We start from the raw sequence: 15,703 nt of genomic DNA on the forward strand, positions 1-15,703 counted from the left end.
CCTTCCCTTTTTTGACTATGCCATTTGCAAAATTCTGTTTACAGCCTGAACCACAGGGCAGAGCAATTTATTGTTGCTGTCACTATTATTAGGTGCACGTAACCATGCTAAGTAGTAACATATTTCCTGTCAAACCTGCATGTGTGGTCATGAAATAAGCTAGACCTATATTGAATTGATTAACACACACACTGTAAAATTAAGCTATGCCTGCCGATCATACACGTCCTCTCAGGTAGCTTATAGCTACAGAAGCAACACATATTCAGACTGATTGCTTGCAAATTTCTAATGCAAATTCCCAAGAAAACTTTTACATGATTGTAACAATTCAATTTTCCATGCTGAGTAGTTTGTTTCTTTATAAGTATGCTTCTACCCCTAGATTTTTTTCCCCTTCAATACATCAATCAATCATTCTTCTTTGTAACCCACACCCTGCCATGATAAGTTTCCATTCAGGTAATAAATTTCTATCTAGTACAGAACAGTACCGTGTGGCTTCAGTTGTCCTTTATTAGAAAGGGCAAATTTGATTAAAAAAAAAAAAGCCAGGGATACTTTGCAAGCAAATCTTTTTCAAATTGAATCATAGCCTTTTGTATATGCTGTCAATTCACTATTTGGTTTTAATTTTAGAAAGTGACTGCAGTGCTGCAACTCCAAAGATTATGCAAGACTTAGAACTGTACAGGAACTTCTCCCTGCATACTAGCTAGAAAAAAAGTCTTTGAGCAGCTATTTCAGCAGCTAGCTCAATTTTCCTTCTATGACAATAAAGAGCAAGTCAGAAGAAGCTACCCTAGTTACCAAAAAAAAGTGCCCAATAAAAGACCTGAATGGTCACGCAACACTGATTTTGAAATGTGCTGATCTGTTCAAAATAATTAACAAGACATCCAGAAAGCTCTACTGTTTCCTGTTAAGTGGTTTGTTGCTTTCACACTGCCAAGCAGCTTCTTTCTTTAAATTCTTGTGATACAGCCTGTTATTCATTCAGTTCATTCAGTCTTGGTGTACATTTATTTTATACATAACATCTTCAAATAAAAATATTAGAGAGCACGCAATCAAAAAATTAACTTTATATTTTCCACGTAAGGACACACTAGAATATTTTAGCCTAGAAAGGCTGTATATGCCATTCCTGCTGCCACTAAAATGAATGTCTTAATGAAGTAAATATAAACCAGCTTCAACACAGAACAGTCATATTGCTGTAATTAAACAAATTAATAAGAACAGCGACAGTCTCTACCAGCAACAGAAACTATGAGCCATGTACACTTAGGGCAGCTTTCATATACTATGCAGCATGTTGGAGAAACCAAACTTAGGATTCAGAAGACCCTATAACCATACCCTTTACCCTCCACACTTTCTACGCTACAGTTCAAAGACTCTGGCAACGGTGGGAACCACTCCAACTTGTGCAGGGTGAGAGCCTACAACTGAGCTGACTATGACAGCCAAAGAGTTGAGGTTTTCCCAAGTGTGGGTTGCAAGTCAGAAGTCAGTCAACGTGGGAATTTGAACAGTGCATGAATTATAAACACCCCTCAGAGAACAGCCTAATTCTATCCCACTTTCAATTAAAAAACTATTATAAAGCACAAAGCCATAGTCAGGTGAAAATGGACATTGAAGGACATTTTGAAAACAATCTTTCTCATTCTTGGGTTTTGGGTGAAAACAGAATAACTGCAATAACATGCCTGTCAAAGAGGATAACATGTAGGAAGGAAGTCTGAATTATCTACAAAGGAACAAGAATGACAGCAGCCCACAACACATTTAGAAATAAGTTATTCTAAAACCAGCAGCTAATGACATAAACAACAGTAGGATTCCCAGTTCAGCCAGCAATCATTCTTTGTACACACAATAAGGCTATAAATAATTATGTTTACCAAATATAAAATTACTCCAGCTCCAAAATTTATGGTCCCAGTATAAATAAAAACAGTTGGCTGGCAAAATGGACAGTGTGCATACTTCTGGAATCCACACTGTAGAAAGGATGAAAGTACGGAGCAAGTGAGAGCAATTGGGGGGTGGGGGGCACTGGGGAGAAGAGGTGGTATGTACACTGAGAGGTTTGAGGACTTCTTGATTAATCAAACTCACAGATGACCAATAGTTGACCTGGTTATGTTGTAAAAGCAAATACAGGTGCTTAAGATGCATGTAGGCATCGACAGACAGTCAAGCTAAGAACCAATGTCTTAAAATCAAAGGCAAGAGAGTTCTGTTAAAAATAAGACTTGCCATATTTCCACTTGCCAGTGGAAATGGTCAAATAATCAATTTCCAAGTCTTAATAGCAAAACTGGGATAATCAAACAAATAACTAACTTATATGGCCTGTACCATACCAGATGTGAAATGAGATGCCAATCCGCTCCTAGCCCTTAAAAAAACAGACCAAAAAAAAAAAAAAAAGGCAGAAACCCCAGATCTAGCCTTCTGGAGGGCAACACCATTCTGATTTTTCAGAAACCTGTATTCTAATATTAAAGAAAAGTCATTTCAATACATAGCTAGAGAGCTATTAATATACAAATAATTAGCCAAAGTTTATTTAAAAAAAAACAGAACAGTAAATTTCTCTGATTCCTTCTTTAACAAATATTAAACCATACATAGCTGAAAAAAAACACCCCAAAACCTAACAACCTTTGCAATGTAGGAAACAAACATCCAAAGTTTGGCAGACTAAGGTAAGAAATACATTAAACAAGAATTCTTGGAATAAAAACCATGATTCAAAACAAGCTGCAGCTGCCAAATCTGTAAGCAAACAGCCACTCCATCAATGGACAAATGCCTTCAGATTATTACTTGTTTCCTTCCTTCCAGTTCCTCCTCCTCAAGCAGGACTGCACGTATTTCTCATTAGAGAGGACTCCCTTCCTCAGCAAACCTCTTCCTTGGACATACAGAGAAAAGAATTATTCCCTTTTATCCTGAAACACATAAAGCCTCTGTCCTGCCCTTCTATCTCCCCTCCCCCCGCCACTGGCAAGATCAGCAGGCATACTGCAAGCTGAAGTGGTGGTTGGACCAGTTATTTTCTTACTGGAACTGGGACTTTTAACAGTTTTTAAAGTGGATCAGGTTATCCATATAAGAAAATCTTCAGGATGACATTCACTTTATTGCAGCACTGCTGTTTAAGCAACTGGAATCAGGGGTTTCATTCAACATCTCTAATGAATCCAGGGCTTCAACCACTGTCTCTAGCGGCTGTCATTCCATTGGATCTGTAACCAATCTACAACCTATGATTTTCACATCTGGGACTCCCTCTAAAACCTTCTCTATGCAAGTTACTGTTCTACTTTCCCTGACAAAAGAGCTCAAAAGTAAAGGAATTCCACTCTCTGCCTTTCTCAAATAAAGATGCAAATACATGTTATGGACACACTGCCCTATATTTAGGTATCTATCTTAGGTGCAACTGAAATGCATGTTGGGTGAGGTACCACCCTTCATTTGTAAAAGTTAAAGGACTTTCTTTAGAGAAAGTAGAGAGAAGAGGAAGAAAATAACCAGAGTGATGAAAGGCTCTAAAATTTTTTTTTCCCGTTTTTCATCTAGGGAACCCAAACTTCCTTGTAACAATCCCTTATCTCCCAAGGGAACCCACCCCTTTCAGCATACAACATACACCCAAACCTTCAATGGACAACACAATTCTTCCTACAGCAGTCACTAAAAAGATGAGAAGGACAAAGAGACAAGTTAACCTTAATCTGTTGACTGCAAAAGACCCTGTTGTTTTCCCCTTTTCTTTTGCATTCCAGAATTCAAGAATTGCAACATGAAGAACCTCACTGTGAACTGAAATAAAAAACAAGCGTTCATTTCACTAACTGGATATTTAGTGTAAACTCCACTGGATACAAATAATCTCTTGACCAGCCACTGCTTTGATAGCATAAATTCTTCCAAGCCCTCTGTGGCACACAAGAACTTAGGAATTAATAGATATCCATTCATCAGTTAAGTTTCAGCATTCCTCTAGTTGATAACAAAACCTATTGCCACACACTCTCTGGAATAGTTTCAAATGCTGCAACAATGAATTTAAAGCACCAAAGAAAAACAGCTGAGGACATCTGCATTCTGTGATTGTAAGGTCAGGAAACCAAAAGCTTTTGTTTTTATTTTTCTGGTACTGTTTCAAGGAAGGCGGGAAGAGGCGGGGCAGGGAAGTGGCAAAAGAAACCATCAAGAATCCAAGGCAGCTTTGTAAAAAACAAAAAAGAAACCCCCCCCCCCCAAAAGTCCTCAGCTTGCATCTTTAAAAGCATCCTAAACCTTTTTTTTTTTTTAAATCTACTTTGCATGTAACACAGGAAAGCAGATGGACACAATGTATTTTAATCAAGACTGCCTGGCAGAAATTTTCAAGGAAATGTTTTTAAAAACAGAATTGTTTTACTAAACGACTTCTTTGCTTTAGCCACAGCAAAAAGACTTACAGAAAGATATTTAGGTCTGTTTCCAACTAAACAACAGAAGCAGCACTCAAAATTACAATGACAGGCGTGTTCTCAGCCGTGGGGAGGGAGGGGGGCATGGCGGGGGGGGCATGGGGATGTCATTTCCATTACACAATAGATCTGTAATACATGCAACAGAAGACACCAAGAAAGGAAAAGGATGGCTTCTCTTCAGAATAGAACACAATTCTTTTACACGTACTAGAAATATAAAACAGAAGTGTAGACAAGCATATTCTAAGTATATTGAACACAGAAATCAGCTGCTGTTCTCATGCCCATCTAAGACTGGTAGACCCACTAAGACTGCTTCCGGAAAGCTGAGCAAACAGAAGCACAGACCATCTCAGGCAACCCTCCTGAACCACTGTGGGTCTCCCTTTACAGTGACATGTCCCATCCAGTTAAACATCCATACTTTTTGTGCTCCCATTGTCCTCCAACTCCAGCTCCAAGGACTGATGGAAACAAGTCTGTGTAAAAGCATGAGGGCCAAATGTTATTGTAGCATCTGCCCAGTCCTTTAACCAAGTATTTGTACTCTTCTGTGATACCACTGAGGTTTTGTATTGAAGAGGAAAGCCATATTTTAAAATACACATGAAGCCTTTCAAGCAGGTTCCCATGACAAATATGGCAAAATACAAAAAGTTCAGCTATATAACCATCTCAGTATATGAGTCCTGTCCAGTATGTTTCACTCTGTTACCTAACCTTTGAAAAAGAGTGTTCTGCAATAACCTGCCTTAATAAGGACTGCCCACCCCACCCCCCCAAAAAATGCCCTGTAAGAAAGTCATCATGTTGCTTGATGATTTTTTTCTGTTTTTAAAATAGAAGTGTTTTCTAGTACCAGAAAATTAATCAAGATGTGCTGAATGTCTGGTCAATGGACACGACAAACTCAAGTTTCTCTTAGCTCTGACTATATTCTTCCTTATCATCTCACCAACAACTTTTTTCCTCCTTTTACATGCACCAGATCAAGCTTACCTTTCTTCCTCACAAGGCATGATTTATGTCTAGTAAAAAACCAATGTTTTCAAGTGAAAATCTGATTAGAACAAGAAGAAAGTCCAGTACTTTTATTCAGTCCTGAAAACACAAGTCACAGGCCCAAGTTAACCAATTATAACTGTGTGTCACCCCTTTGTTCAAAGTCATAAACAAAGGTGATGGCTTATGGTTCCACAGAATCAAGATTATGACTTAAATCCCTTTCCTGGTCAAGCCTGAGGAGAAACAAAATATTATGTTATATAGTTTAAACTGTAGAAGACTTTATATGAAGGAAAGGGAAAAAAAGACACACAAAAAAAACCAAATACCCAACACACACACACACACACCACCCAAGTACTTCCCAGAGCACACTTCATCACCCACACATAACAGATTCAGGACTATTCATGGAATGAGTTATTGAACCATCAATTCACCTCATTCAGTGGATACATCCAGATTCCTTTATTTTCCAAGCCAAGATTAGGCCCTGTCTATAAGGCTTCACCTGTGAAAGGAAAGGCCTTCTCGAGGCTACTAACACAAGCAAAGGCAGACCTCTGTGTAGGGAAGGTTAGTTCATGGATCCTGAGCACGTTTACTGGGGAGATGTGAACACTGGGACATCTATCCAATGCTCACTGCCTGCAGTGACCTCACAGCATTAAAGCAAGCTCAGGGAGCATAAGTAGCTTGCGCTCTCTGGATCAAAAACCCCTTAGAGGTCAGGCCAGTGCTCTGCAGATCATTCACATGGATTTCAGTCTAAAGAACTTTTTGAATATGGCCCCCAGTGGAGCTGTGCTTCAGGGCACTCATGCCAATCTAATCAATGGCTGCACATTACCAACCTCTTTCCTCACACCAAAGCCTGCTGCTCCCTGGAATCTGCGGCACTGAACCACGTCCCATAACACTAGCTAATCCTCATGCAAGGGAAGGAGGCAGGAGCACACAACTGCAGTAAGGCCAGGGAAAGCGAGACCGTGACAACCTACAGTTAGATTGGCCTGGGCTGCCATAAAATCTCTGCCATATTTGTTCTCAGAAGTGACTAAGACACAGATAAATACAAATTTTACCACCCTTCAGTGGAACTTCTGAATGAGTTATTTCACATTTCAAGCTCCCAGACCACACACACAAAAAAGCCAGAAAGAGACATGACTGTCTTGTGCTGGCTAGAGCTGGCACTGACCTTGTTGACTTAAGGGACTTTTCCCCAGTGCAATTCTGATGACAGCTCAGTAAGACAGTGCTGGGCTTGGGGAGCAAAATCAGGAAACAACAGTTGGTAAGGGAGCTTGCTGAAAGTAGCAAGGAGGAATAAGTAATATATGCAAATAGTGCAACAACTCATAAAAATGTATGCTTGTAGAGGACGGAAGCAATGCACAGATCAGTACATTGCAACAACCTCAAAGTCTCTGACCACATATTTCTGCAACAGAGTGCAATCGTAGACACAAGCAGAAGCAACTAAAATTGCAAAAAACAGCTTTTCCAAGCTCACCTGAAGTCATGATGAAAGAATATTTATTTCTGTAAAATGAACCTTTTTCCTCACTGAGTTAAACATTGAAGCATTGCTATATCTGAAAATTAAAAGGTTGCTTACAACTGCCATGTTACCTGTCTGCAGGTCACTTACCCATGAAGTGCAATGAAGTTTCTTTCTCAGGATGCTTCAGTATCAATATGTAAACAGCTCAATACAGTGGTACACATTGTACCTTACTGTGACTGATCACACAATCAGTAAGAACCAAAAAAACTAAGTTAAAAGAGGCAATATTCTACACTTCTACAGGAAAGTTTGAAACTAAAGGTCTCTTGCTCACCAAACCATAAGCAAAGTAGCATTTTCCTGGGAAGACTAAGAAACAAGCCTTGAGCAGAGGCATTCCAAGTAAATTCTGAATCATTCCTCAGTTCGCGTTGGAATGCTTGATAATTTCTCTGTGTAATAATATTTTATGCCTCCCAGGGTTAACATTTCAGTTCACTGCAAACTTGACTACAAACCACAAATCTGGAAGGGTTGTCAAGGAATTCAGAGAGAATAATTACTGCACAACATACATCAATAAGTGATTGCTTCTGACATTGTCATTTCATGTGTGTTATTTCTGCTACATGAGCCCTGTAGGTTGGAGGGAATTCAAAAGATGAGAAGCCATTACCAAGAACACTCAAGTAGGACATCACTAAGTCAAAAAGCAGATAAAAACAGTTGTAGTGTTTTGTAACTACAGGATCAATAATTTCAAGATTTAGGGGGGAAAAAGTGTTTCATTATTTGCAAATCGCAGCATTTCCCATACAATCCATTTAAAGTGTTTTCTTTGTGTAGTTTCTCTCCTGCAAAAGACTCTGCAAAGGAAGTAAAACAAGACCAAAAACCCCAAAGGAACAAACAGCCAGATCAACCCATCTTTGTATGCCTTACTTTAATAAGGTGAAATTCCTATGGCTTTTTAAAAAGTCTTCAAAAGTCAGGCTTGTAAACTTTAATTCTTTAGACACTGTTTTAGCATCTTTAGTCTATTCTCAAATCAAGAACCCGTAGCCTTTCCCCTCCCCCACACCTTACATATAAGCCAAATTTGTAACTCAATATTTAAGGGTGGAAGAACGGAGTTTTGTGGGTTTTGAGGGGATGACTCTGTAAAGCGCACAGCTCAGTTTAACCTAAAAAACAAATATGATAATCACAAGATTGGCATTACAGAAGCATCACCTAATAAACTGTGGCTTCAAATGTAGCTCAGCAAAGTACAGCTGCTTCCCCCTTACATCAGCTCTCCCGTTCTTTATTCTACATATCAGCTACCCTAGCACGTCTGCCTCAGTTCCCAAAGAGACAAAGGATCTTTTTGGCACTCAAAAATGGCAAACAGCTCCAACTTCTTGGGAAAAGATAGAGGGGGTAGGGAGGAGTGGAATAAACTATTATCCAGATTAAAGTGTTTCACATGTGCCAGTGTAAGTCCAGCCAAAAGTTGCTGCTACCTACTGCCCGTCCACAGTGACCTATGGGAAAACACTGTGTGGTCTCATCCTTGGTGCTACTGAAGAGGGCCCCCCCAAGGAGTTAACACCTTGGTTAGCAATCTCAGAGAAGCAAGGAAACTGAAAAACCTCCCTTTCAGACTCAGAATTAATCCCCAAGGGAAGAGGCTTGCACCGATATCATCCATATTATGGACAAAGAGAGGAAGAGGGGAAAAAAACACCAAGAACAAAACCCCAAAATCACAGAACACTTCAGCCTTTGGAAAAACCAAGGAATGGCTCCCACCAATGCAATTCACTTCTGCAGCAAGTGTTGGTAGTACTACCATAGAAAAGACAGAGAAACTTACTTGCATGCTATTTACTCAAAGTATGAATGGTATTGCAGAAGAGCTTCACTGCAAGAATCACAGCTGGCTCCAACCCAAATGCCATGTCTTCATTCCAAGATAAAAACGCTCAAAAGAACAGAAGCCTATAACTATTTAAGTTTGCTGAACTGGGAAACTAACACAGGCGCTAATAATAGCATTACTACATAGACTACGACAAAGGAAACCACTACCCCAATTCTGAAATACTAAGCTATTTATTGGTTTATATATGTGACAAATGCCTTCAATCGTTTCATCACATCCATATCTTTTAGAAGTTTATACTGATACAGAATGCTGTTAAAATAAACCCCACCAACAGGAAACGTATGAAGGTAAGCTGTCATTTTAAATCTGAAGCGAACAAAATAGGAAAAGAGTGACACTTCAGTTACAGAGAGATGAGGTGAGACAACACTTCTATTTTACTGGTGAGGAGAAACACTTGCTCTAATATCAGTTTGTCAGATTAATTTTGAGTGGAGCTAGGTGAATACTATATACCAGGTATCATCTTCACAATTTCACACACCAGCACTAATGAAGTGGCTACTGTGCCACTCACTCACAGTCAGTCCTGTTACGCTACATAATCTAAGCATACACAGATCCTGCAACACCACCATCAGCAACCAAATACAAAAAAAAGGTATGACACACAAAGAATAATTAAAATGGTATTACATCATCATACACTAGAGTGAAAGGAGATCTAATACAGTTTTGGAAAAGACATATGAAGGTTGCCTACAGGAAGGGTATTTCCTGGGCATATGAGCTTCACCTAACACCCATTTTCATCCTCTTTTAAGGATGAAGCTCACAGTCAGATGGACAACTCAAAGCACCATGATAAGGACTTTGGCACACGGAACACAAGTACATCTACTGAATAAATTAATTTTTGGACCAAACTTTAAAAGACCAGCTCAGACTGAGAAGAAAAGCAGAAAGAAATACAGGTAACAGACTAGTCACTGGCCTTAATCTTCCAGAATAAGTTTTTAAAAACAATCCTATTATCAAATCTTTTCTTCACAGATTATAAACACTTTTTCTTTTTTTTTCCTAAACACTATTTCTCCTTTAGAACACTGTTATTTCTGAAATTACTATTATCATCTTTATTATAATGATATTCAAGACTACTTAGGCATGTGCAACAGAAAAATCTTAGAATAGAATATGGTGTCCAGATATTTGGGTCCAAATTCCGTATTTTGTAATAGCAAGCCCCAGACTGCAATTACACATAAGTGTAATGCAATGGCAAATTGATCCTTTATTTTGCCACTCCATAATAAACAAACTCTATCGACAAGTGATTGTTAAAAACTCACACACCACAGAGGAAGAAAGCAAAATCTTTAGTGAAAAAGAATACAGAACAAAAACTCCCACAGTCCTGTATAGTGTAAGTATTTCCACCATCATTCAGATCACATCTAACTCACTCAAGTAGTAAGGGACTCCCGCTGAAAGATGAGTAGAGGCACAACTTCACTCTGGTTACCTTTCCAGGGCAGTCATACAACCTAAATTAAGAAATCCTGTCATAATGTTGCAGCATTATGATAAGTTATATTACACAGAGAAGATATTTGGTAGCTGATGTATTTCATTATTTCCTGGTGGAAACCAGGCTAACCATGAGCCAGCAACATGCCCCTGCTGCAAAGAAGGCAAATGGTCTCTTGGGCTGCATTAGTCAAAGCTTTGCCAGCAGGTCGAGGGAAGCAACCCTTCCTCTCTACTCAGCACTGGTGCGGCCACACCTGGAGTGCCGAGCTCGGGTCTGTGCTCCCTAGTGCAAGACAGACATTAGCATAGTCGAGAGAGAGTCCAGCATAAAGGCCATGACTGTGATTAAGGGTCTGGAGCATCGCTCATGTGAGGAAAGGCTGAGAGAGCTGGGACTGTTTAGCCTGCAGAAGAGAAGGCTCGGGGGGAATCTTACCAACTTACTTACATACCTGAAGAGAGGGTACAAAGAGGACAGAGCCAGGCTCTTTCCAGTGGTGCCCCGTGACAGGACCAGAGGCAATGGGCACAAACTGAAACACAGGAGGTTCCATCTGAACATCAGGACACACTTTTCTGCTGTGAGGGTAACTGAGCACCGGCACAGGTTGCCCAGAGAAGTTGTGGATTCTCCATCCTTGGACATATTAACAAATTGTCTGGACACTGTCCTGGGCAACTGGCCCTAGGCAGCCCTGCTTCAGCAAGGGGTTGGACCCAACAACCTCCAGACGTCCCTTCCAGCCTCAAATACCCTGTGATTTCCTCTATGAAGTAAACGTATCTGTAACAGACCTTTGCAGTGTATTTAAGAGATTTCTGTTATTACTTCTGGCGTATCAACACCCCCTGGAAATGTACCTCAGCAACTCTCTTTTGTCCAGCTCAGCAACTGACACTGGATGAAGCTTAAGCTTTTTTGCTGGTTCGTTGGTTTTACTACCACTTACTGTATTTTCTTCTATCTGCTTTAACAGGTCAGCCAGTGCAAACACAATTAGCAAAATAAGAAAGGACGCCCAGATAACCAGATCACTTGAACTTGGGGATAAAAAAAGCCCTGGCAATAGAAGAGATGCTATCTTTAACCCATGCTAACTATGAAGTCCTAAGCAGTTTTTCTCACTATATTAAAACAAACATACATACACACTGTGCATTTCCACCAGTCAGCCAACTTTTTCAGGAAAAAGGGTTACAGCTGTACTATTTCATAAGCTTCTGACATACAAAGGAAAAACTCTATCAGAGGTGTCTCTTCAAGCAATTAATGATCTTATGCTTCATTTACAAGTCTGCAGAAAACGCTGTATCATCAATATTAAGGTTGAATACCTGAAATACACAATTTCATTAGCTTAGTGAGAACAAAGTCTGCCGGCAGCTTCCCTGGGGGCCCTGGCAGCAACCGCCAGTTCCCTGCGGCAGTGGGGCGGCGATGACATCATGCCAGGCTGAGCTCAGGCAGCCCCAATGCAGGAAAGCCCTGGAGAGACCCGCTGTGCCTGGCTTCGCTGTCCTGGGGAAGCATCCCACTGCTCACCCTTGCACCCACCAGCTGAAGTGCCAGCGCCTCTCCTCCAACAATGGACACTTATGCAGCAAATTGTTTCAACAGTACAGGGATTCAGAATCTATTTTTCAGCACAGAAATAAGAGGTGGGGGGGAGGAACAGCGCACAATAACCCTTTCATTCAAACAAGAAAGCCTTCCAGGAAGTACAAACCGTTTCAAAGCTTTATCCAAAACCCACTGAAATCAGAGGCCCTTTCCATTTTTATCAGTGGACACTGGAGGAGGCTATAAACTAAAACACAATTTGAAAGCACTATCAGTCACATGATCATGCATTATTAACAACACAACAAACTCAAGAAAATGCACCGGCATTCCAACTAGCTCGTATGCTGTGGTGTTACCATAAATTTCTATTCCTCCCCCTTTTTTCCCCCCGCTCTTTTTTTAAACCCTTTCCTCAAATCACACAAAAAATCAGTCTCCCCCATAAATACTAAAGCTTATTCCCTCCCCCCAAAACCCACACCTTGTCACATGCAACACCACTACAATGTTATGGTGGAACAACAGAGTCCAAGATATACTGCATGCTACAGTTTTACATACTACAGATGTAGTCCTTGACAGGGAAAGCAAATATAGAAAGAACATCATGCTCCAGCTTTCAGACCTGCGCACTCAGACAGAATACTTAAAAAAAGGCACTGATATCTTCCAGTTTACTATTAGATAGCTTGTTCAAAGTAATACACTGCCAGTTTTAAATTTAATTATGCAAAGGGAGTTATTCATGTTCCTATCAAGTTCAGGAGTATTACTGAGTGTGCCTTGCATTTTGTTATACAAATAGATATATAGTAAATGAATAACAAAATTAACATCAGAAACTGTTTTCAATCTAGAAACTTTGTTTCCTTGATATTCAATCAAGAAAAAGCTGTGGAACCTCACATATCTTCAATGAAATTGTATTGCATTTTGTTCTCTTGGATTTCTTAAATTAAATTGATGCTGTAATTTAAACTGTCATTATAGAGCAGATCATTATGCTGTGTCCACTCTTCAAGTCTCAAACTGTAGTCTACAGTTATTTTAACATTAGGCAAATATGCATTCTTTTAGGAGTATGTACTGTTCAGCATGAGGGACGGATCAAAAATTTCGTTTGCAGTCGTTAAAAGAAAAAAAAAAAGAAAGTTTCCATAATAGTCAAAGTTTAGGAGAGTTCAATTTAAGAAGTATTGTTATTACACAAATTTCACTCTACAAGTGTTTATTTCGTGGGGATTTTTTTTAATATTACAATGATGTAAAAAAAATGAAGCCACCTCATGACATCTTAAAAAACCAAGCTAATCTAAAAAAAAAAAAACAAAAACAAACACATCGTTGGTCAAGTTCTGAGCTCAGATACCCAAAGTAGGTACTGATGTTACGTCAGGTTTTCACCACCGCATTCCTGGATCTTTCTGAACAGTTTAAGATGCTAAGCAGCAATCTAATTTAACGGAAGTCAGTACATTGTAACTAAAGCTGAAACAAGGTGCTGCTAAAACAAAGGACAGATTTGCAACCTTGGTATCACAGGTTTGACACAGTGCTACTGTAGGTCAGACAGATATGGTTTAGCTGTGTATTTGGTGTGAACATTCTCATGTAACAGTAATTACTTCCTAATTCAATTTCTTTTTGGATACTCCTGGAAGAGAATTGTTATCCTATGCTACAACATAGCTTAATATAGGACAACCAAAAAGTCTTTGCTTTCGCTCCAAAACCTGATTCACTAAGACTATCTGGATGCTTCAAATGTCCAGGAGCCTGACTGAAAGTTGGTAAATGCAGCTGAGCTCCAGGAAGAGCGCAGCGTACGGCTGTGAAGGCAGAGACGATCTAAAACAACACCACCGCCACCACACAACCTTCGCTTCGAAAAGGCCGTTTGAAAGAGACACTTTGTTGGGGGTTTTAAAGAAGTTAAGCACACTTCTCCAGACAGGCCTTGGCGCCGAACCAGGCGGGCTGCATTTCGGGCACCCAGGGCGGACCCTAAGGCGCCGCTACCCGAGGCGAGGGGCGGCTGGGGTTCCCCTGGCTCCCCCCGACACGGCGCCCAGGGTCCGCGGAGCGGGGAAGCGGTGAGGCCGGACCCCGCCCCCGGGGCCGCCGGCCAGCCACCGCCACCGCAGAGCCGACCGTGAACGGCCACCGCCTCCCGACCCCGCGGCCACTCACCGGAGAGCTCGTCCGGCTCCAGCCCGGTCTCGGTGTCCAGCCCGCAGATCACGAAATAGTCGGCGAAGCGGCCGGGTGCCGAGGAGCTGCCCCCACTACCGCCGCTCATGCTGGAGCCCGAGGGGTACGCGGGGCTCAGGGGGTGCGGGACCGGGCGGCGCCGGGCGGCGGGGCTGCGCCAGCTGCGCCAGCTGCAGCGGCCGCCTCCATGATGGAGCGGAGCGGGCAGCGCCGCGCGGCATTATGGGTACGGCCCCCAGCTGTTCCTGCGGGGGGGCGGCCGGGCGGGGGAGCCGCAGCGCTGCGCCTGCGCTCTGGGCTCGGGGGGGTGACGTGATGCGGATGGGCCCGCGGGGAGGTGTGGAGGGGGGGGGGTTGGCTTGCTGCTACCTGGACGTTGTGAGGGGGGTGCCCGCGGTGCCTCTGTGCTCTGAGGGGACGGAGGGGCCATCGCGGGACCAGGTCAGCCCACCGCGGGGCAGCAGCTCCGCTCTGTGCTTTCTGGCCGGGGGCCCGTGGTTACAGCACCGGCCTAGGCTTCGGGGGGGTCGGCGGCTACGGGGCTCCCCTCAGCCGGGAGGCTCTGCACGCCCTCTACAGTTGCAGGGGACAATGAGACGCAGTGAGCGGCTGCTGGCTCAAAGCACGGCTTAGCGGTGGTGCTGCGTTGAAAGCACACTTGGACTTGAGCCTTGCCCCGTCACCTACAGCTTCTCATCCCCGCTCCCTGAGGGCTGCTGCTCCAATGGCCGCTGTGACCGCACAGCTTTGTGGAACAGCCATACCCTGAAACTGGGCCGGGTGCGGGGGAAGGGAGGGTGGGTGCAGGGGAAGTGCTTTTGGGATTGCCTGGGTCTAGGGTTTGGGGTTTTTTTGTATTTGAATTAACATCACATACAACTCTCTGAAGCGTTGGGCTTGCACAGCTGAGCGAAATCGACCCCCCCGGGCCCAGCACGGAAAGGAAACCAACCCCTGGGGGAGAGAAGAACAAGAATGACGCAAAGCACGTTACTGAGGGACTAGCAACACGTACCCTTGCTCAGGGTTGAGAGCACTTCTTTCCACTGACCACTGGGATAGCCTCGCTGGACTAAAATTAGGTCCATAAGCAGTTCCCCTTCCCCTCCTCACTCAGTTCTCTGTTTGTGGCTTTGACGTCAGAATTATTCCCTATCTTGTAGGGCTTAGAAGAGGAGCAATTAAAACTTCAGTCTTTTAGGATTATTATCTAGGACTGCCCAAGTAGTTAATGGTGAATCAGGTAGGTACCAGTCTAACTTAACAAGCTATCAAGCACGTGAAACTTCACTTATTTGAGTTTACATTGCCAAGACATACTGAGCTCTTTGCAGGCAGCAAAGAACACGTGAAACTTCACTGTCAATGGTCTACAGCCCTTTGCAGTACAATAACTAAGCTCTTATATCATTTTGCCCAGTGAATTGTGAAAGCTTTTCCATCCTGGGAAACAGGAAGAACTGCAAGAAGCACTGGTGCTAGGTGCTACTAGTACTTGATTAAGATGG

The 15,703-nt window shown here is 42.3% G+C and overlaps 1 protein-coding gene across 3 annotated transcripts in view; it reads right to left on the bottom strand.

The window, feature by feature from the left end:
* DENND5A (DENN domain containing 5A) overlaps window positions 1-14,410 on the bottom strand; it is a 74,484-nt gene extending 60,074 nt beyond the window's left edge. For all 3 annotated transcript variants that reach the window (XM_075094780.1, XM_075094781.1, XM_075094782.1), the window contains exon 1: window positions 14,175-14,410. In XM_075094780.1, coding sequence (XP_074950881.1) covers window positions 14,175-14,283 — 109 coding nt within the window. In that variant the 5' untranslated portion in view covers window positions 14,284-14,410. The remainder of the gene's footprint in view (window positions 1-14,174) is intronic.
* Between the last annotated feature and the right edge of the window lie 1,293 nt (window positions 14,411-15,703).

This window comes from Phalacrocorax aristotelis, chromosome 5 (assembly GCF_949628215.1).
Source record: "Phalacrocorax aristotelis chromosome 5, bGulAri2.1, whole genome shotgun sequence".
NCBI lineage: Eukaryota > Metazoa > Chordata > Aves > Suliformes > Phalacrocoracidae > Phalacrocorax > Phalacrocorax aristotelis.